Source organism: Megachile rotundata, chromosome 8 (assembly GCF_050947335.1).
Source record: "Megachile rotundata isolate GNS110a chromosome 8, iyMegRotu1, whole genome shotgun sequence".
Classification (NCBI taxonomy): Eukaryota; Metazoa; Arthropoda; class Insecta; order Hymenoptera; family Megachilidae; genus Megachile; species Megachile rotundata.
The window spans coordinates 6894396-6918291 of NC_134990.1; the positions used below are offsets into that span (position 1 = coordinate 6894396).

General features: G+C 30.1%; 1 protein-coding gene and 1 long non-coding RNA gene across 13 annotated transcripts in view; one reads left to right on the forward strand and one right to left on the reverse strand.

Annotated features, from left to right (window-relative positions):
* The window catches only part of LOC143264951 (uncharacterized), a 50955-nt gene extending 33404 nt beyond the window's left edge, over window positions 1–17551 (reverse strand). For 2 of the 10 annotated variants that reach the window (XR_013038957.1, XR_013038945.1), the window contains exon 1: window positions 16462–17551. This is a non-coding gene — a long non-coding RNA (uncharacterized LOC143264951). The other 8 variants (XR_013038944.1, XR_013038946.1, XR_013038954.1 and 5 more) reach the window with 8 other exon arrangements.
* LOC100882921 (metabotropic glutamate receptor 8) overlaps window positions 1–23896 on the forward strand; it is a 78679-nt gene that overhangs the window by 33418 nt on the left and 21365 nt on the right. For 2 of the 3 annotated variants that reach the window (XM_012287961.2, XM_076534195.1), the window contains exons 2-12: window positions 4593–4776; window positions 12087–12302; window positions 15494–15625; window positions 17550–17729; window positions 18241–18410; window positions 20651–20805; window positions 21254–21505; window positions 22551–22700; window positions 22803–22929; window positions 23294–23405; window positions 23578–23801. In XM_012287961.2, the coding sequence (XP_012143351.1) occupies window positions 4618–4776; window positions 12087–12302; window positions 15494–15625; window positions 17550–17729; window positions 18241–18410; window positions 20651–20805; window positions 21254–21505; window positions 22551–22700; window positions 22803–22929; window positions 23294–23405; window positions 23578–23801 (1877 nt within the window). In that variant the 5' untranslated portion in view covers window positions 4593–4617. The remainder of the gene's footprint in view (window positions 1–4592; window positions 4777–12086; window positions 12303–15493; window positions 15626–17549; window positions 17730–18240; window positions 18411–20650; window positions 20806–21253; window positions 21506–22550; window positions 22701–22802; window positions 22930–23293; window positions 23406–23577; window positions 23802–23896) is intronic. The other variant, XM_076534194.1, reaches the window with a different exon arrangement.

The window sequence follows — 23896 nt, forward strand, 5'->3', positions numbered from 1 at the left end:
TAAAAAAAACTCTGATCAAATCATTATATAATTATTATAGCATCTTCTCTCACCTGTCACTATTGTAAACTGATTTTACTTATGAAAATAATTTAAAAGAGTCTATTTAAAATGTACTATATAATAATATTTAAAATGAAACCTTTTTCACCGAAAAAGATCTTTCTCCTCTCTGATGTGCTCATTCCTCTGCAAATTCCAATCGTGCTTCTTTGCTATGAATATTAACGAGTGCTTTTTTAACATTTTACGCCTTTTTAGATGTTCACAATTCTTTATGAACCTCTGTACTCGAACACAATTGTTATAAAAGCCTCTGTCGCCATTTTGTTTCCTTTGAACGACGTCAATTATTTTTTACGTAATTTTTAAAATAATTATACCGCACATCGTTTTCAACAATTCTGACGTCTTTATTACAGAATAATTCTCTTAGAAATTATTATTATTATTATTGTTACATTTAATATTTGCTTCAGGGTACTTGTTGTGTAAAACAAGTAATTACTCTGTCACGATTAATATTTGCACTTTTAAACAAAAAGCTTCGCAGAAAAGACTTCCACTGAACTGTCTTATACTTCTGACACGGTTAGAAAGGTTTCTCAATTCATATTAAAATTCTCCGAACTACATTTTAAATAACTAGGAAAACTACACAAAGCACTGCCACTTGTCAAAGTTTTAATTATATTTAATTACTTGATCTGAATTTTAAGAATTAATTTATTTTGATGATCGAAACAATCGTGTATGTTGCAGATATTTGTTTTCCCCTGAAATTGCATACAGATTCGCTAATGGTACCAACGTAACAAAAATAAAAATCGTACACCTGCCAACATCTTTTGCCGATTTTAACGCCACTCAGCATAGAGTGCGTGCAAGCGTTTTGAATTGCGCGCCAAAACTTCGGGAGTACTTTATGTAACCTATGACTGTTTAGTTTGGGCAATATGAGGAGTATATCTCGTGTAGTATCTTTTATGGTAAAAAGACAATAATTAAATAAGTAAATAAACGTTACTCAACGTAAACACCATTATTACAAATAGTACAATAATATTAAATTATTAGTATTACCAATATTATAAACGTTCAACGGGATTCTATTTTCCATTATATTTTCGCATAGCTCCTAATTTTGCCGCGGAGTGTAAGTACACCCTTTGCGGAAGTAATACCGAGTTGGAAATCGAGTCAGAATGAAACGTATGGTATGAATTGAAACGTCGATCTTCGTCGTCTGTCAGTACACGTAGATATACCTATACGTTCGTTTTCACTTTGGTCGTAGTTTGACGATAAAAGCGTTCGCTCTTATCTACTGCTCACCCTTTAGTTCCAATCTGATCTTCTTCTGCCCACTCTGCTGCCATTTCAAACGACCGATTAACTCTTTTTATCTCGGGGCCATTTACGGTCGAACGTGTTCAAGATTTCGATTGATAAAAATGTCGAAGCTTACTTGAAATCGTTCAACTTCCAGTAACTGCATTTATCGTATTACGCGACTGAAAGATGAATTTATTAAGGCCGAAACCATTTTACTTTTCAACTGCATATCGAGTTCAAATACACTGTGTACGGGTACATTGATATTCGGACACTTTTGTATTTGTTATTTTATATAAAGAGTGATTTATATAACATATTGCTAATTTTACAAAAAACAGGAATCATGTATTGGAAATAGAAAATATATATACATAACTACATTGACTTTCAATAGGCAATTTCTGAAGAAATTTCACATATCGAAATCACAATATTTTGTCACTGAGTACGAAACAGCAAATCGTAAAAATATGAGGTTAATATACGTTACATTAAACAATTACATATTTAAATCACTATATTTCTTAAAATAATTGTTTTAAATTGCTCGGATGGTAGAAAATTGATTGAAGTACTGTTCTAATTGCTTAAGTTTTAAAGACTACTCGAATTAAAGTATTAATTGGGAAAACGTTATAGGATCGTTTCGTGAATAAAGCGACGTGCATGTATTCTCACTACGCATGCGCGTAGTACGTGCGACGCATGCGCATAGCACATATCTTCTTATATCTTTACCGATATCTTGCTACTGTTCTTTGTTACTAATAACTGTTACTTCTCGATAACTTTTACCTTTGTCTCTATGATCAATTACAGACTGTCTCTAACAAAAACTAAAATTCTTTTCTTTTCATTGAATGTTAAATTTAAGTCATTTACGCTTCGAAATGCAGTCATATACAGAAGTAGAATTATATTTCATTTCACTTGTGTGTATAAAACAAACTTACCTCCCAGTTCAAATGGCTTCTAACAATAAGATTTCCTCTGTTTAAAATGTTTTGTTGAACTAAATATAGTAAAAAGAAGTTGATGTATTTTTAATCTACAACGAATGGTTCGTCTTTCTGTGGAATATGATATCTGAATTAACTTCTCTTAAAACAACAAGCATGGGAATATACAGAGTACGAATATTAATGTAACTGCAGATGTCAGGCTTCCATACATTATCTCACATATTAGGTTAAATTACGTTATATCAAACTACATTATAGAAGTTACTTGCACTGTTATTGATATGTCAGTTACTATTACATTATTTACCCTAAACGAGGTTAGGTCAGATTAGTCGACTTAGGTTATATTGTCTCTGCATTAGGTTAGCTAACTCAAGTTACATTAGTAGAGTTATATTACATCAGTTACACTAAGTTACTCGAGTTAGAGCGCAGCAGATTAATTTTAAACGTGTTCCAAAACGCAGCTGGTACCGAAGTCGTTACAGAATAATATCTCGTTAATTATTAACTTTTGACCTCATATACCCCAATACCGTTTTACTCGTCGTTCAACATACTTTCCAACTGCATTATAAAATTTTACCGTTACAATGAAAAATTTCATACTTCGATAAAAACGCAAAATAAAAATTAACTAATTACACACTCTCTCTAATTTAATAGCACTTTCGTTACAACTATGTCTAACAAAGTTTGTGAGATTCACTTAAAGTGAATCACCCTGTATATTTAATGATTAAATCTCGTTTAGAAGCAAAATCAGTGAACGCTACTCGATACGTTTGAGATTCAAACGTTAGATATAATACCTCGTTTTAGGTTTCAGTCGTACCAGAGAATCGCTTAGCGACCCGAAACCATCTTTCGATAGGGTGTGACTACGAATTTCCATTTCCTTTTCCGGTAGAAAACATTCACTGGCAAATGGTGGTCGTGAAATGAATATCGGGGTGAAACTCTATTCTCGTTTCGTGTTTGTACAAACTTTGCTCTCTTTACGAAGGTAACATCAAACATTTAGCTGAAACGTCATGCGAGTAAATGTCACGGTTTCTGAAGTTTACGTTTCCTTGCCACTGGTTTTTACGAACGAATGTAAATCGTGTGCGCAACGTTAAAATTTAAAAATGTAATTAACCTCAGACTGTGCGACAGAACCGCTAGACATGCAAAAATTGAAAATTTAAGAGTGCTATCTGTCTGAATTAGAAAATTTGGAAGTCCGCAGATTTTTGAATGCAAAAACTGAAGTTGAAAATTTGTTATGACTGAAACAAAAATAACAGCAAGCTTTGTATAAAATGAAACAGGAGTATAAAGGATTTGATGTGAATTGTAAAAAAAATAAGAACAAGTTCAGAAGAATTAAAATTAAAAAATAATAAAACTTCACATGAACTCAAATAAAAAAATAATAAAAACTTCACATGAATTGAAATAAAAAAATAATAAAAACTTCACATAAATTGAAATAAAAAAATAATAAAAACTTCGCACAAATTAAAATTATGAGGTAACAAAAAGTTTATACAAATTAGAATAAAAAAAGAAATTAACAAAAACTTCACGCAAAATAAAATTATAAGAATATAAAAAACTTCACATGATTAAAAATAGAAAAATAATAAAAACATTATACACATTACATTAAAAAAAAAAAAATAACAAAAACTATACATAAAATAAGATTAGAAAAATAACAGGAACTTCGCATAAATAAAAATACAAAAATAATAAAAACTTTATACACATTAGAATTAAAAAAACAACAAAAGCTTCACACAAAATAAGAGTAGAAAAATGACAGAAACTTCACAAAAAAAAAAAAAAATAATAAAAGCTTTACACAAAATAAAATTAGAAAAATAAAAAAAAAACTTCACACCAATGAAAATACAAAAATAATAGAAACTTCACAGAAATAAAAATACAAAAATTACAAAACCTTCACATGAACAGGAATACAGAAATACCATAATAAAATACAAATACCATTTCAATTTAATAAAAAATACCAACATCTATTCTTGTTATCAATAAAAAATTATTTTACTAACTACATGTTACATAAAAAAGATAACGATGTACCACAAAATGTTTCAGCAATATAAAAATAATAAAAGAGAGGTAACTGATTTGCTAACAGAAAACTACGGCACCACCATTTTGTGTACAGACACGCGTTGCAAATTGACACTAATAAATATCGAATAACCTCAAAATAAATATGAGGTATTATTGAATCACTTTTAGCGTAAATTTTAAATGTTATTTTTAATTGTGTTTCAGGTAGCGGAAAGCAATTACAAGTTCAATGAACAAGATGACCGTAGGAAAGATTTTAACATGGATCTCGTATTCTTTGGTCGTAAGCGAGTGTCACAATCGAAAGGGACGCGACGAAGATGGCTCGAAGCTAATTCGCATTGACGGTGACATAATCCTCGGTGGAATTTTCCCTATGCATGAGCAGGTAAATTTTCATCGAACATTCTAGTAAATTCTTTCAGACATGCGAAGAATCCTGAAAAAGATTTTTGGTATTTATGTAAAAACAATGTGAAATTATAAAAGTATAATATTATAAAACAAAAAAATTGCAAAATTGCTGAATTGTAAAATTACAAAATTATAAAATTAAAGAAGCATGAAATTGTAAAGTTATAAAAGTATAAAATTACGAAATTACAAAATAGCAAAATTATAAAAGTATAAAATTACAAAATTACAAAATAGCAAAATTATAAAAGTATAAAATTACAAAATTGCAAAATTATAAAATTATAAAAGTATGACATTGTAAAGTTATGTAAGTACAAAATTATATTAAAAAATGCATACCTGACCAATTTCAAAACTGAAAAAAAATTTAATATTTAATTTTTCAGTATCTCCCCCATTTAATTCCCATAAAAATTTGGAAAAAGATCAGAGATATTTTAATTATGGAAACAAATGTTAATACATTTAAAATTTTTAAACTGTATCAATTGAAAACCGCAACAATGTACCGAATAATGTCGACGTTATGAAATTAAAAAAGCCATAGATTTTATATTCATATTTTTAAGCACATATTGATACTACTGCTATGCATTCTTTTTTATTAAAAATTGATTTTTTCATTGTTTTTTGAAATAATTTGTACTGGGTTTTTTTGTTTGTTCTTTACAAAATAAATTTTTATTAAAAACTCAGTATTGAAATCAACAAAATTAAATAAGTACAATTTATTTAAACTTGTATTGTTTATATTCTGAAATATTGCAGAGATGTTTAATTACACTTAGGTTTAATTTTGTCTTTACATAAATTGTTATTTAATTTTTAAGCATATGATAATGATAAATATTTATTTACAAATGTTACAAGAATATTTTCTTTAATTTCTACTTTAATTATATTAGTTATAAAAATTCTATTTACATTAAATACTTTTGTAAACATTATAAACTTCTTGCAATATTTTTAGTTTATTTAAAAACTTGAGATCCTAAGATTTGTCTGATAAAATTAAATTAAATTAATAAAATAAAATTAAGTTAAAAAAATAAAAATAAAATAAGTGTTGAAGTAATCAATGTACTGGAAATAATTTTCTGACATGTCCATACCTTAATTAAATTTTTATTTCAGTCGGTCAGTAATTAACGGATACATGATTAAATTTTTTCTAATTAAAAAGTAACTTGTACCTATTAATTGAATATGTTTTCAGTTAAATATTAGTTCATTTTCAGCTCAAACTTGCCAAATTAAATATGGAAAGTTATTGCTACTTAAAGAAGCAACATTCAGACGTTAATTGCTACTTTTTGTAATTAGCATAAAAATTTCATTTTTACTTCTATCGTCCCTAATGGAAGATTTATTAAATCTCGTAAAAGCAGAAAATAATTTTAATTCTGAATTCAATTTCTTCGAACTGGTAATTACGATTCGATTTCTAATTAAGGATTATGGTAATTACAACATTCTCGATAGAGAATTAAAATTTAATTTCTTAATTATGAACTGGATTTTAATTATCAATTAAATTGGAATTTTTATAGAATATTATCGTCCCTGTAATTATGTCTGTCACGATTTCACACTTTCCTCTTTTTAATCCTGCTGATGACCTATTTCTAATATTAACATATTCACGTTATTGAATCATCTTTGAGATTATAACACTTCCCTTAAACCCTTTCACGTAGAAAATTCCATTAAAACAATTTTAAATAAAAATTAAATTTTTGTTGCTAATTAGTAGAAACTGCAATTGACAATTGAATATTAACTATTTATTGAAAAAATTTCAATTTATCGTTTCATAAATTTAAATTAAAAATTAAATCCTAATTTTTAAATAAATAACCGTTATATTAATAGTAATAATTTAATTGTTGCTTAAAGTAAACCCAAGGATGAGCTGAACGTTAAATTTTAAATATTAGTAATTTAATTTGAAAAAATAATTAGTGAGAAAATTTTGAATAAGATATAAATTTCAATATTCAGTTTAACAAATGTAAATTAAAAATTAGTTCTTAATTTTCAAGTAAATCATTCAATTTAACAATATCAATTTAATTGTTGCTTAAAGTAAACTCAAAAACGGGTTGAATAATTAATTTTAAATATAAGTAATTTCTTTAAAAAAATTTAATAATCTATTTAAAAAATAAACATGTAAATAATTCAATGAATATATTTATCAAAATAAACGATATCTCCAACAATGTTGTTACATTGTTTTCAATAACGTTAAAAAACCCACAACGAAATTTTAGATATGTCTTCGACTATAAAAACGATATTATTGACACATCCTGTCCCGTCTCGATATCATCCGGCTTTTATCGACGATATTTTCTCGTATTTCGAAAAATAACAGTAATATTTTTGAAAAACGAAGGTAGTATCATTTCCTTTATACGTAGGAAACTCTATCGAAATAAACGACACTCTTATTCCTACGCTTGACATATTTCTATTTCAATCACCATCATGAATTTTTCGGTTTCACAATTTAAAATTATACTTTCCTATATTTAAATTTTGTCATTCTTAATTTTTCCTGCTATCAAATTATAAAATTTTCAAATTCTAAGCTTTTCAAATTTCTAAATTTCTCTTAATTTTAATTTTTTAGTTTTTAGTACAGTTCTAAATGTCTAAATTATTAAATTTCTGAATGTCTTAGTTTTCATTCCTAAATTATCAAATTTGTAAATTATCTTTTTTTCTCACAATAAAATACAATTATTTAAAATTTCATTCGTTCGTCATTTTAAATTATAATCCTACAATAAAGAAACTATAACCGCTCAGATCCGAAACATACGAAACATAACCTCACATCCGCATCCGCCTTTTATTCCATTAACGAGATTTATACGTTAACACGTAACTTACAAGCATGTTATATGTATATTATACCTTATACAAGTATCAATAACTGTTAAATTAATTAAAGTCAGTCGCACATTTTTAATAAATTGCCCGAGTATAATTTACCGAGTCAGAATAAAAGGTTTCGCTTTATCAGGAATTTTTTCTAATTTATTATAGAAAGGCAAGCTACATAACCGAAGCTAAAAGAACGTACTTACCTGTTCGTTGCGTTTCCTCGTAGCTTTATGAGATCCTACCCCTCGGGCAATATTTTTCTTCGGAGATAAAAGAATTGGTAGCACTCGTCTTAACATCGAAGCAGCTTAAAAATCTGTACCTTATTCTCGAAGAAAAGAAACAAAGACAATCAGTGAGTCCGGTGCTTTTATCGCGGCCAAAGGAATTATGTAGTTTAACGTTTCCGCTGCCTTCTACTAACATAATACCAACGTTTATTCTTTCTGTCCATTGAGGTATACAGTTGTTAGAAAGCCGATTTATGCGTTCGTAAAACGTCGTTAGTTTCGAAATCGTCGACTAGTGGCACTTCACTAGTTTGCCACTATGTTCACATCGTTTCCTCACCTTTGTGTCACTGTCAAGTGGATTTCTGTGTTTCGAATTGTTACACGTACTGCGGCTCTATGCAAGTATTTCTTTAATATGTCAAATAATTCATCCTTAAATAAATATTGTATGTTATATTCCAAACTCAATAATAAACTGTATCTACAATGCACAGATATATGACCGAGTCCGTACATCGTGTATAGAATTTTCCAGAAATTGACCGACATTCGTCGCCAATTATTTTTATAACAGTTTCTACTAAAAATTATGCGCACTATAAAAAACTTCAATTAGCGAACACGTTTAAATACTATTTGAAAAAATATTTAAATCAAAATCATGTACATTTTTTGTTATTAGACATAAAAAGAATTGTACTTTAATTATTTTTTTAACTCTCTCATACTTTTTATTATTGATTTTATTTCGCGTGTTCTGTTTTTTAACATTTTGCTTCCTGTTATCAATGCGAGATATGGCGCGAAATATTGGTGTTTTAAACTCTGTATCTTAACACCTTCATGCAGCGTTGTACCTCGGACTATAATAAAATTTCTACCATTAATCTTTCTCCCAGTTGACTCCGTATCAGTTGTCTATTTTCCACGAATTTTTCATCACGTCAAGGTCACATAAAGGTCATAGTATTATAGGTCGTTGAATTCGTCTCGCTCTTAACTATTAAGTTGTTCTATTTAAGAAATCTTGAAATCCCAAAAAATTTAACAACGTCTCTTCGAACAAAATAATGTTTTTATGTTATAAAAAATAAAGATATTCGAAATGCTTGAATGGAATACTGTACAATGCTCGTTTAACGACGAGTAATGATATAAGAGTTATAAATTGAAAAATTAATTCCTCCTTCCCTTTGAGGGATCAAACTTCACTATAAAACGGTTAAGGTTCACTAGTGTCTGATATTGATCCAGCTCCAGGGGTAATTTGTCATTTCGTCCGCGGACACTGAATCGATTACTTCTCTCTGGTCACTGAGCGGCTTTTCATCTTGATTCGATAAAGCTTTTTCTTTGAAACTTCGATATTCCGTGATTTCTAACAACTGTCGCGTCTTTTTTGTGACCGACGAATCTGCTTATCCTATTTTTGAAATTCAATAGATTCCGGGGAGTACACAAGCGGGAGCAAGATTTTCGGGACCACTGACGTAACTAGGGTTCTTCCGTGGGGTGTCCTGGGCACTCATTAATAGGGTCTTCTTTATTTATTTTAGAGGGTGCAAAATTTTAGGTTTTGGAAATTTAAGAATATGGGGAATTGAAAATTTAAGAATTTGGGAAATTAAAAATTTAGGAATTTAGGAATTTGGAAACTTCAAAATATAGAAATTTGGAAAATTGAAAATTTAGAAATTTGAAAGCCTAAAAATTTAGAAATTTGAAAACCTGAAAATTTAGAAATTTAGAAATTTGGAAAATTGAAAATTTAGGAATTTGGAAATTTAGAAATTTGGAATCCTGAAAATTTAGAAATTTAGAAATTTAGAAATTTGGAAACTTGAAAATTTGGATATTTGGAAACTTGAAAATTAAGAAATTTAGAAATTTCAAAGCCTGAAAATTTAGAAACTTAGAAATTTGAAAATTTAAAAATTTGGAAATTTAGAAATTTGAAAGCCTGAAAATTTAGAAATTTGAAAACCTGAAAATTTAGAAATTTAGAAATTTGGAAAATTGAAAATTTAGGAATTTGGAAATTTAGAAATTTGGAATCCTGAAAATTTAGAAATTTAAAAATTTGGAAACTTGAAAATTTGGATATTTGGAAACTTGAAAATTTAGAAATTTGGAAACTTGAAAATTTAGATATTTGGAAACTTGAAAATTTAGAAATTTGGAAACTTGAAAATTTAGAAATTTCAAAGCCTGAAAATTTAGAAACTTAGAAATTTGAAAATTTGAAAATTTAGGAATTTGAAAATTTAAAAATTTGGAAATTTAGAAATTTGGAAACCTGAAAATTTGGAAATTTGGAAACTTGAAAATTTAGGAATTTGAAAATTAAGAAATTTAGAAATTTGGAAATTTGGAAACTTGAAAATTTAGGAATTTGAAAATTTTTAAATTTGAGAGTTTACTAAAAATAATTTTTAGTATTAATAAAATTAACTATAACCTTTCTTTTGCAATTTTTCTACAATCTCAGACTTTATTTCAATCACGTACAAAATGTACTATATATCAAAAATTTTGGCGCGGATTCTACTAACTCTAGTGACAGCACTGTTTTCATAAAACTACTTTTTCGGATGCGGCTACACGAGAAACTGTTCTAGAAATGTACAGAGAGGAATATTTGAAACAAAACACCGGAATAGCTTTGTTGTAGCAGAAAATACGGAAAACTGATAACGGTAAAAGTTGCGCTGTTTAAAGAAGGAAAAGAATATAACGTATGATGAATTTCAAAACAGTACGAATGCACTGATCAACGTTCTGAAAAAAAGTTTCATCATTTATCTCCTTTTATACATACGTTTTTGCTATGTCTGCATTTTTAACGTTGGTAGACAGATTAATCAAAAACTTTTCGTGGAAATATTGACTCGATCATAAATGTGGAGTTTGAAAATCAGTATGAAGTTTATTATGACGCATTTAGAATTATAACTTGTAATTTTGAAAATTAATTTTACTTATTTTTATATTCGTGATAATTAATGTTTTTTATATTTGTGGTGATAATTATAATCACTAATAAGATAGTATATTCCACAACTGATAATTTTACATCAAAAACTGAGGACGCTTTTTCTACTCGGTTGAAGCATTTCAGTTTCATCAAGTTTTATCAAATTTTACATTTGTCGGAATAAATACGATTTTAAAAGGGGAAAGCGGTAATGGCGGTCACTTGAGCAATTAATCTAATAAAAATAAAGCATCAAACCAAGTATTGGTCACAGGTTACCGTTTCCAAGTTTGAACCATTGAACCGTTTCGGAATAACAAGATAAACACTTTGGTATTTACTTTTTTGGTGAAATTAGCAATTAAACGAAAATTGCGTTGACCGCCATTTTACGCTCTGGCAGATAATGGCGGTCGCGTTGCGTTTAGAACCCCAAACAATTTTTACGTATAAAATCATCTACTGAATTCCATCAATTGTATTTTGATCGAACCCATAATGGACTATTAATGAGATCTGATCCATATTTCATAGTTTTGGTCAAATTTATGAAAGATAACGCACGTGTTCATCGTCCATACCGCCATCTTGGTCGTAAAAAATTATGTACACCATACAAAATGAACTACTTCGACACATCGGTATTCGGTAACTAAACGTATTTCATAAAAAAGCACGTGCAGGTAATGGAGGTTAGGTGACTATTGGCCGAACATGCATTAGCCGATAAAATTAAACGTCGAATATTTAAACGAATTTCGTTCAAATTTATTACGATTCTTTTTCTCTATACCGTAATTGCATTGAAACAAAATTAAATTATAAAAAACGCTTCACAGTTATTATTTGCACCTTAGGATGTGCACGCTGACCACAGTGGCGTGTAAAATCAGAAAACGCGTTTATTTTCGAATACATAGCAGAGAGTTAAGTAAATTAATTGATGGACACAACTGAAAAATTTGTGAAATATAAGTAATAATTGCATAAGGTATTTTGTTTCGTGATAGACCATTGCTGTACTTTTTCCGTATATTCTGTTTTTTAATAATAGCATCAATTATCATTGTCGACGTCTCCATTATCCCATATTTGTACTACATGCAAATACAATTATCATAACATCTCGTAAGCCTATAATACATGTATTTTATTCATAGATAGTCATATTTTTATGCATAGGTGTCAGGTTCGATCGGTCAGTCGCCATGTGGTGCTGTGAAAGAAGAAAAAGGAATGCAACGTTTGGAGGCCATGCTATATGCCATCGATGAGATCAATTCAGACAACGATTTGTTACCAAACACCACTTTGGGTGCTCTTATTTTGGATTCCTGTAGCAGCGACACCTACGCCCTTGATCAAAGCATGGAGTTCGTAAGATCTTATATGAATCAGGTAAACACACTTCTTCCTTTCCTACTTTGTATTAATCGGTCTTTCACAGAATGTGCCACAAGAGTGATTAACCTCTTAGGCACCGCTGAACTTTACGCGGTGCTTCTCTGTACGGCAAAGTTTGACGCGAATTACGCGTAAACAGATCTACAATGTGTGACAGTGCTGTTCTCCTAACGAGTATATTGAAACGACGCTTTTGATGATTGAATTATAATTTTTCCCGAAGATATGATATGTATACTTTAACTTTGATAAATTACTTTTTTAGAAAATTCACAAAATATGTAATTTGTAAATGTTTGCAATATCGTATTAGTGCAAAGAGGTGCTACATAGTGCATAAACTTGGCGTTACCTTTTATTTACATGTAATGTACTTTTGGATTTGTTAATACTCATAAAACATGGTAAAAAAAAGTGTGAATTAAAATATGTGAAATCGATCATTCCATTGAAACGGTGAGAGAGTGAGACAGTAGAGGGAGCCACTTTAGCGCTATGTAATCTACGATATTCGCGAAAGCCACTATAGTGGACCGTCGTGTAGAAATGGTATTTGCGAAAGCCACTATAATGGCACGTCCTACCTGTGAGGTTAATCTTTGAATATTATCGAGTAATCATTAGTGACTAAGTATTAAGAGATTAAATAATTAGAAAAGTTATTTGGTAGTCTTTAAAAGACTTTTTTAATAAATATGAATAATTTGGAAAGCGATTTCGAAGTTTAGGAAGTTGGTAGTATTGAAACTTGAAAAATGGAAAATTTAGAAATTAGAAATAGTAATTTTGAAATTTAGAAATACTACAGTTTGGGAATTTCGAAGTTTGAAAATTTGAGAATTTTTAATTATTGAAATTGAAAAATTGCATTCCTTACAAATTCTCAAATTTCGAAATTTTCAAACTCCTAAATTTCTAAATTCCAAAATTCTTAAATTGCAAAATTGTCAAATTCCAAAATTTTCAGTTTCCAAAATTCTCAAATTCCCAAATCCCAAAATTCTCAAGTTCCAAAATTCTTAAATTCCAAAATCCTCAAATATCAAAATTGTCAGATTCCAGTATTTCCGAATTTCAAAACACTCAAAAAGCAAAATTACCAAATTCTCAAATCCCAAAATTGCCAACTTCTAAAATGCCCAAATCCCAAAATTCTCAAACACAAAAACAGCCAAATTCTAGTATTCTCAAATTTCAAATCTCTCAAAAATAAAAATTGCCAAATTCCAAAATCTTCAAATGCCAAAATTGTCAAAATTCCGGTATTTCCAAATTTCAAAACACTCAAAAATCAAAATACCAAATTCTCAATCTCATAAATTCTCAAATTCCAAAATGTCCAAATCCCAAAATTCTCAAACTCAAGAACAGCCAAATTCTAGTATTCTCAAATTTCAAAACTCTCAAAAATCAAAATTGCCAAATTCCGAAATTCTCAAATTCAAAAACTTCTCAAATAAAAAAATTCTTAAATTTCAAAATTACTAAATACTCAAATTGTAGAATGCCATATTACAAAGCTTTCAAACCCAAATTCACAAGTTCTGATCATCCATAAACGTCCCAATCCCTAAACTTTTTATTCTAAAATATCGAATATATTTTCAAATGTTTAAATTGCTAAATTCTGAAATTTCCACACTTCTCTATTTCCTCCTCCAAGCGCATCAATTCCCAAATTCCTAAATATCCCATTTCATATTTTTCATCCTGTCCGGACCAAATAATTATGCGAACAATATCGGATTGATAACGTTATCCGCGATTATAATAGTCGGTCCCCCGTGTATGTTTAAAAAATGTAATTATTTACGGTGCTGCGAACAAAGTGAAATGTAACCGCCGAACACGTTAACCTACTTCGATGAGAGGGTACTCGTTTTCCTTCCGTAGCATTGCCGTTAATAAAGTATACCCTCCATAACGTAGTTCGGTAACTTTCTGAGACATTACCCGACTGTTGTTGACGTTGAAAGTACATACGTACATGCCATGCTGTACAAAAACACTTTTATTCAATGATTAAGTACAACGTGCTTATGTCAAGTGCACTCTCGTCAATTCTCTATGCATTTACCGGTAAAAAGTCCTTACGTCTTTTATTAAGTGCCTCGTCAGACTGAGGAAAATTGGAATGTTACCGAGAGGTATAGATACATAGCAGTTTGTTGCTTCGTATTTTTTAGTATTGACAAGAATTTGTGGAGAATAATATTCACGAGGTTATGAGAGGTCTGCAAAATTTTATAGGAGCTTGTTTGAATAAGGTGGGGTGGGGGAAGTTGGAAATTTGAGAGTTTTAAAAAGATCTTTAGTAATTTTGGTATTTTGAAATTTGGAAATTTAAGAATTTTTGAATTTGATTGTTGAAGAGTTTTAAAATTTAAGAATATAGGAATTTGGCTATTTTGGAATTTGAGAGTTTTTGAAATTAAGAGGTTTGGAATTTGGTAATTTTGATTTTTAAGAGTTTTGAAATTTCAAAATATTGGAATTTGAGAATTTTTGAAATTGAAAGGTTTGAAATTTGGTAAATTTGATTTTTGAGAATTTTGGAATTTGTCAATTTTGACTTTTGAAAGTTTTGAAATTTCAGAATATTAGAATTGAGTATTTTAACATTTGAGAATTTTGGAAGTTGAGAGTTTTGAAATTTATGAGTTTTGATATTTGAAAAGTTTGGAATTTAGTAACTTTGATATTTGAGAATTTTTTAAATTAAGAATTTTTTATTTAGAATATCTAAACGTTTAGTAATATAAATATTTAGATTCAGAAACTTAGAAATATAAAATTGTGATGTTTTAAGAATTTGGAAATATAAAGCTTTAATATTTTGAAAATTTGAATAATTAATTTATAACAATTCCAGAAACTACAAATTGGAAATCTAAAAATTGCAAAATTTGGAAATTTAGGAAATAGAAATTTGAAAATGTAAAAACTTAAGAATTAAATAATTTGTAAATCGCAAAGTTAGAAATATAAAAATTTCGAAATTTGAAAATGTAAAAATCCAGAAACCTGTCGTGTTTATTGTACATGTCGGATGCGACATTTATATTCGATGCATTAATACGGATAAAATAATGTGCACAGTATGCAGAAAGCTTAGAGCGGTGAAGTACCAGGAGCTTTATAAATAAAGAATAACATGCACGTATGATTTTTTCATTGATTCACAGGATATAACGGAATACAAATGTGAAAACGAGAAACCTCCGATATATGTGCCTCACAAACCTGTGACTGGCGTTATAGGAGCTTCCTTCAGCGTGGTCTCCATTATGGTTGCAAATATTCTGAGACTTTTCAAGGTTAGTATTTGAAACATTCTTTCTACTTAAATCAAGAAATACGACGCAAAAAAAGGTTTTCTATGTTTTTCTTCTTAAAGCATATGCATATATAATATATGCAAAAACATATTGCATATATCGTAATTCAAATTATAGTAAAATATTTTTCAGGTTATGTAAGTTGCATTAAAACAACTTTCACGAATTAATTAAATTTTGTTTTATTGACAAAAAGAATTTAATACTAAAATTAATATAATATTGTAGTAGGTCAGGTTGCGAGAATAAAAATATAACTACTTTGAACTTTGAACATATATATTTCTTTAATACATAATTCACCGTTGCCAGCTACTAAATATAATTATAATCGTATCTCGATTATATTTATACTGAAACGCTCCTACAATGTGATTTATACTATAGTATTTTAATCCAAATAAATGTTAAACAATGTTAAATTTAAAAATCCTGTCCAATCAATTTTACTGTAATTAATGCTTCACAATAAAGATCTTCCATTTTGTGGAAGATTAAAATTAAAATTGTGGAAGATAAAAATTTCGAGAATATACAGTTACATGTTTCATATTACACAGTGAAATAAATAAATGTTCAATGCTCGTATAATACACGTATGGAGCATAAATAATACATATATCTTCAAATGTCGTATAAAACGTACGTATCTTTAAAAAGAACTTCCGATTGAAAGCTGTGGCGGTTCAAAGAAGTGTACCAACCTTTTACGTATGATTTTGCACGATGCATGTCATAAATATGAAACACGATTCCGTATGTGAAACATTAAAGAGTGTAAAAATATGCAGAAGAGAATTTAATTTTATTCTAACCTCGTTTCTCCAACGCCTTCTATTTCGATGCATACACTTTGCACACAGTTATTATATGGTGTATGACAAAAAGATTGGTACACCGTCAATATCGAAACTGAAATATTCATGGAAACGATCTATGTCAGAATTCACAGGGAATCTAACGAAACACATACGCGGTTAAATAAAAAAATATGTTGGAAAAGAGTTTAATATACAATACAATACACACACTTCGCACGAGCACGTTGACGCATGACGTCGCGTAACAATTTCATCGAGGAACAGGAAACCGGAAGAGAAGGGAACACGCGAACGTTGCAGGGGGCGCGAAAGTAAAACAAAATCGGTACATATAGGCGCGAAATACAAATTAATTAATTTCCGAGTTCCGACAACCTGAACGATATTTTTTTACATGGAACATTTAGAACATACAAAGCGTTCACACATTTATTATCTAGTGGTTTTTGTGGTAAGAAAAAAAATGGAAGAGGAAAATATTTGAATATATTTTTCTGACGCGAGGACATATATTAATTTTTTATACTTGCATTATTTCTCGAGGTGACCTTTTTAAATGAAATGCTATATATTTAAATCCTATGAAAACGTGTAATAGACAATTTTTTTAATAATTTAATGTGTTAATTTCTCCGGGAAAGTTTTATGTATTTAAGTGTTCCGAATGAGGGACATCTGGTGGCGAAGCTGAGAAGCTTCGGTTTCTCATCTCTCCTGCGAGATCTCTTGCACTTTCTTTTCCGAAGTATTCATCGTATAATTACGCGGGATTGTCACGTAATTCGATTGAACAATTTAGCTGTCAATATGTTATAAAAATATATTCTTATTTTTAATAAAAGTTTAAGAGTCAAATCGTAAGAATACGAGGAATATTTTAAAGAGGAAAATACGAGAAAAAGTTTCGTTGCTTGAAAATCTTGCGTCGGTAAAATTGTTGCTATTCTTGTCTCTCTACCGTGGAGCAACGCTAGGGAGACGAGGATCGACAGTGTTTCTCGTACTTCGCCACATGAGGCCTCCCAAGTCGATTAAGTGTTGATTCGTTGCATCTTTAGACTTAATAATTATTCTGACTGCAGATACCACAAATAAGCTACGCGTCAACGAGCACAGAACTATCGGATAAAAGTCGCTTCGAATATTTCAGTAGAGTGGTACCGCCAGATAATTTTCAAGCTCAAGCCATGGTGGAAATCATTCATCAACTCGGCTGGAAGTATGTATCCACTGTAGCGGTAGAGGGTGATTACGGAGAAAAGGTAATTAAATTTATACGCTCCTCGAGCGAACAAAAAATATCATTTTTCATAGGTTATTCTAGCGTTCCCTTCATTATCGTCCTCTTTCACGTTTTAAAAATCTGGGATAATGGATTTTAACGCCTTAGCGCAAGGCCAGATAATCCGTTGACCAACGCGATTTTTACAATTAAAAATTTGGTCATTTAAAAAGCTGGAAATTTAGGGCTTTGGGGTTCAAATATTTTTTAACTTAAAAATAAGGTGGCAATATTTTAGAAATTTAGATATTTGAGAATTTGATAATTCTAAAGTTTGGGAATTTTAAAATTTGGAAAATATATTTGAAGAATTTGAAGGCTTAGGAATTTTGAAATTTGAAAATTCTTAAACTTGAGAATTTTGAAATTTGGAAAATAAATTTGAAGGCTTCCGGATTTTAAAATTTGATTATCAACAAAATTTGTTATTCCTTACAACTTAAATATGTAATTATCATCAGTGTTATTATTTCTACCCAAATATTTTCTAGGGAATTGCAAGTTTTACAGCACTATCTATGGAATATGGTATCTGTATCGCAGTCAGCGAGAAAATTTTAAGAAACGCCAAATCGGAGGATTTTAAAAGAATCGTAGATCGGCTGAGTTCGAAACACAATGCTAGAGGCGTTGTTCTATTCGTCGATGAAGATAACATAAGGTAATAATTGATCTTCCTCCGAACTTCTTTTATACAACCTTTTCAAGAAAACCATTAATCAACCCTTCAAACTTCGTAGACCGGTCCAATGTTATCCGGGTCCTTTTACCAAAAGTGTCAGGGGTTGATTCGATACTATCGAATCCGTAAGATATATTACACCCCGCTATATATACGAAACAGTGATTCTCAATTTTTCTTTAAATAACAATACCTAACCTAAATTCTTTTCTTTATGTTTATTTCTATACTTTGTACTAAATTCCTCTTTTTATTTTATCGAAGTTATTACTCGTATCATTATGTTATTGAATTAAGGTTCTTTATAACCTCATTTTTATAATTATGCGGTAATTTAGTGTTTATATCTAAAATTATGTGTTGGGAGGTTTATAACAACTTTATTTATATTAAAATTTGAGTCAAGTTAAGAAAGATGGTTAAGATAATGGATTAGTGTTGTATAATCATATTATTTCAGTTTATGAGCGTCGCTAGTGAAGCCGACAATCCAATATGGCGGCAACAGTGGTAGAGGCTTTGTGCGCATGCGTGCTATAGTAGAGGCTTTGCAATAGAGACCTATTTTAAATACAAATTATTTTAAATACAAAAGCGTCCAAATACTTGAGTAGTATTACAAGGCACAAGCGACTAAAATTTACTTTCTGCAACAGAATTAATAAATGTAAAATTTAAAACAAATTTCACTCGCTGTTATTGCCTTGAACAACTTCTTAAACTAAAATTTTTTATTTCAAACTTTGAAAGGATTTTTTACCCCATATACTAACTTTTTAGAAGTGAGATTGAAGTTAAAATTTTTTCGAGCTCTAATACACATATTTCAATTTCAATTTTATTTTTGCATTTAATAATTTTCAGTGAATATGTGTGAATGCTTGGAAGGTGCAATTGCTGCCTGCAGAAATAGAATCGAGAACTGTTCCCCTAAACGCGCTGTCAGAAGTAATCGAAATTGTTCTCGTGACATCAATGAATTCCCTTCAATAACTGTAACATTCTCAGGACCATATCACTCACGTCTGACAAGAGAATACCCAGGAGACCTCAGACAATCAATATATTTTGTCAGTACTATTATTGATCGTGTGAGAGAAGATACTGATATATTGTCAATATTTAAGTATTGACAGGGTGATCCGATTGAAACCAAGATATCTCTTCTTTCGCTTTTTTTTATTAAACTTCATTGAACGCTGTCGCGAAACTATAATAAATGTGTTGTCGATAAATATTGAACGGGTGGATCAATGCAGTTTGTCAATAAATATTAATAAGTATCGACAGTATACAGGGTATTTCACGATAACCGTTTAATGCAATCACTGAACAAAGGATAGAACAAAATACAAAAAGTGCAATACCTTAATATAAACTATGTCAGTCATACACAAGAATTTTAGTTCTTTTTGTATTGCAAAATACTATTAAATTATTATGCTACGTTGAACATCGATATATTGTAACTTTTATAAATAATTAATGAAATTATTTAAAACATAGTTTATGCTATTTGTAATTAGAAGACTTTTTAATTGAATTTAAATAATAATTACATACATGTTCTACTATTAAATTTAAGTAATTAAACGTTTGTAATGTTATGAAATTTAAGTAATTAAGCTTTTGTTATGCTACTAAATTTAAATAGTTAAAATTTGTTATGCTATTAAATTTAAGTAACTAAACTTTTCTTATGTGTATTTAAAATGTTTCAAACGGGCAATATTATATTATTTTCTTTTGTATACATTTTTTAAATATAAAACAAATTCCTATTTTTTATCATTGTTCGCCAAATTTTCTATATTTACTTTTTTAACATTCTAAACAGTTTTGAAAAATAAAACTATATTACAGTTGTATTAAAATTGTAAACAAATCGGTTTTATCACATAGTGCAATTAGGAGTTGCCTCAAACCCATAATTAAAAAGAAATTTAAATATCTCTTAATTAATGTATCCTCTCTTTAAAACATTATTTAAACCTACTCAAATATTTATAATATTGCAAAAATATCGCAATTTAACTATTATATTATGTCATAGTCTAACTGATTTTTCCTTTGAGAAAAAGTAAAATATAACTTCTCTAAAGTGGGGGTAAAAACTACTTCTTTCCCCAGTAAGGGGGTTAAGTGCAACTATAATAGTTACCCTCTAGCTACGCCTATGAGTTCAGATGCAAAACCTACTGTTATGTTTGCGTTTTCAGAAGACTTCTTCAAGCAACCGTTAAAGCTAACCGTACAGGTCATTTCATGTGGATAGGCAGCGATTCTTGGGGTGCCAAAGTATATCCAGTGAAAGATCAAGAATTCGCAGCCGAAGGAGCAATCACAATTTTACCGTACAGAATATCTCTTGAAGGTCGGTAACATATATCTATTTAACTGAGTCTTTAGACTAATTAAATTGCTACGGCCAACTGTATTCAGATACGTTCACAAAGATGCAACGGGTTAAAAAACCCGAAAGAAAACCGCAGAATTAAATTCATTTCAAAAGTAAAATATGAGATACGTAACGTAAGAATTTAGGATAATTAAAACTGAGTTCTACATTTTTAAATTAATTTTCACCTCCTACTCAGTTATACTATTTATGAAACACACTGTATGCATAACTGTGGTAAAAATAACGATATATGCACAAACAAATTCAAATTTAATTTTCTTCGAAACTACAGAATTTTAATCTACATTTTCAATTTATTTTTTCATGTAAAATTTATTATAGGATTTATGAAACATCGTGTATAAAAGTGAAATAAAAATTTGACCGATGTAAATAAGATAAAAGTAATTTTTATGCGCAGGTTTCGATAATTATTATTTAAATCTTCGTCCACGAATGGGTGAAGAATGCCAAGGGCAAAGTGAAAGAAATGTTATATCGCATGATCAGCAATCTAATAAAACTGTGAATTGTCGAAATCTATGGTTTCGTGAGTTTTGGTCGCAACACCATAAATGCAGTTTCGCTGCAAATTCATCGACAGCTACGAAGCCATGTACCGGGACTGAAGAGTTAATCGATTACGAGCAAGAAGGATTGGTGCCATTCGTAGGTAAGTGACGTTTATGGTCCACAATTTTCTAACATAAGTGAAAATGAAGCAATGGTGGTCTCTAGAAGATATTTACCTCATGCAATTTTATTACTTATATTTCACAAATCTTTCCGTTGTGTCCATCAAATAATTTACCTAACTCTCTGCTACGTATTCGAAAATAAACGCGTTTTCTGATTTTACACGCCACTGTGGTCAGCGTGCACATCCTAAGGTGCAAATAATAACTGTGAAGCGTTTTTTATAATTTAATTTTGTTTCAATGCAATTACGGTATAGAGAAAAAGAATCGTAATAAATTTGAACGAAATTCGTTTAAATATTCGACGTTTAATTTTATCGGCTAATGCATGTTCGGCCAATGGTCGCCTAACCTCCATTACCTGCACGTGCTTTTTTATGAAATACTTTTAGTTACCGAATACCGATGTGTCGAAGTAGTTCATTTTGTATGGCGTTCATAATTTTTTACGACCAAGATGGCGGTATGGACGATGAACACGTGCGTTATCTTTCATAAATTTGACCAAAACTATGAAATATGGATCAGATCTCATTAATAGTCCATTATGAGTTCCATCAAAATACAATTGATGGAATTCAGTCGATAGTTTTATGCGTAAAAATTGTTTGGGGCTCTAAACGCAACGCGACCGCCATTATCTGCCAGTGCGTAAAATGGCGGTCAACGCAATTTTCGTTTAATTGCTAATTTCGCCAAAAAAATAAATACCAAAGTGTTTATCTTGTTATTCCGAAACGGTTCAACGGTTCAAACTTGGAAACGGTAACTTGTAACCAATATTTGGTTTGATGCTTTATTTTTATTAGATTAATTGCTCAAGTGACCGCCATTACCGCTTTCCCCTTTTAAAATCGTATTTATTCCGACAAATGTAAAATTTAATAAAACTTGATGAAACTGAAATGCTTCGACCGAGTAGAAAAGGCGTCTTCAGTTTTTGATGTAAAAGTTGTGAAATGTATTACCTCTGTCAGTTACAAAAATGAATATTAAATTAGAATGTTTGATCGACTTCAGTTGATGCTGTTTATGCAATGGCACATGGTGTTCATAATTTAATTGAAGAATGCATGTACGATGGAACACCGCATTATTTGTGCGAAAAACTTCGTCCAGCACCTGATGGACAAGAACTCCTTCGCCATATTCGTAACGTCAGTTTTATCGGTAAGCAACGGGTTTTATCCCTGATTCTAGCGTTCACTCAAAGTATGTAAATAATTATCAAAAACGATTCATTAATGTACGTTTTATCTAAACAATGTTCAGGACGTCAGGGCACCGAAATTAAATTTAAATCCGATGGTGATGCCTATGGATTTTACAACATTTACCAATATCAGAGGAACGAAGATGGAAGTTTTGATTATGTTCTGATCGGTACATGGAAGGAGGAGTAAGTGTTTGGTTATTTTAACATAAATAATATTTGAATAAATGGGTTATCCAGATATGAGCTCACTGAGATACGCAATCATGTTAGAAAAGTAAAAGTAAAAATAATTTGAAACCATGGTTCAAAAAGAGAATATCGAAGGAGGTATCCACTTATATTTGTTATTATTAACGTGTTAACGTCTTAAAAATGTTTAAAAAATTTGGTAATGTAACCTGATAATTTTATAAAAGTGGTCGCCCGAAAATTACTTCCCTTAAAAAAAATTTGTGTAAATTTACAGTAAAAAATTCACGTGACCTAAACAGTCCAACTTCATGCATTTTCTTTGCCAAGGTATAATTTTGAATCTGTTCTCTCTTAGACTATCGCTCGATATTAATATGACAAAATGGGCAGGAGGTATCGGCGAAATACACATTCCCCGAAGTTTGTGCAGCGATAATTGCCCCTTGGGACACGTTCGTAGCTTTCAGGCAAGTATCCCAAAGATTATTTCGCCAAGTCACTAGATTTCCAAAACTCTGAAATCCCCATATCAAATTCTATGGACTCCTAAGCAAACCCCTCTCTTTTAGTTGCCATAGTTTCTCTATGGAAGTCAGACTAGTTATATGTGTGATTTTACATTTTTGATGACACTTTTAGGAGCCATGTTGTTGGAGTTGTATAGCGTGTCCAGAAGACGCATACGTGTTCAACGACACTTGCCCCAGATGCAGTTCAGGATATGCCCCAGATGAAACAATGACGAGTTGCATCAAACTCACTGCTGAAGTGATTCCATGGTCCAGCCCATGGGCACTGGTACCATTGATATTTGCATCTATTGGAATATTAAGTACCTTGTTTACGACTGCGGTGTTCATTCGGTGCGTTTACAAACATAATTCTTTACCTGAACCTATCTAACTGACGTCCATTTTTGTAACTTTTCAAAACAATTATAAAAACACACATTTCTGGT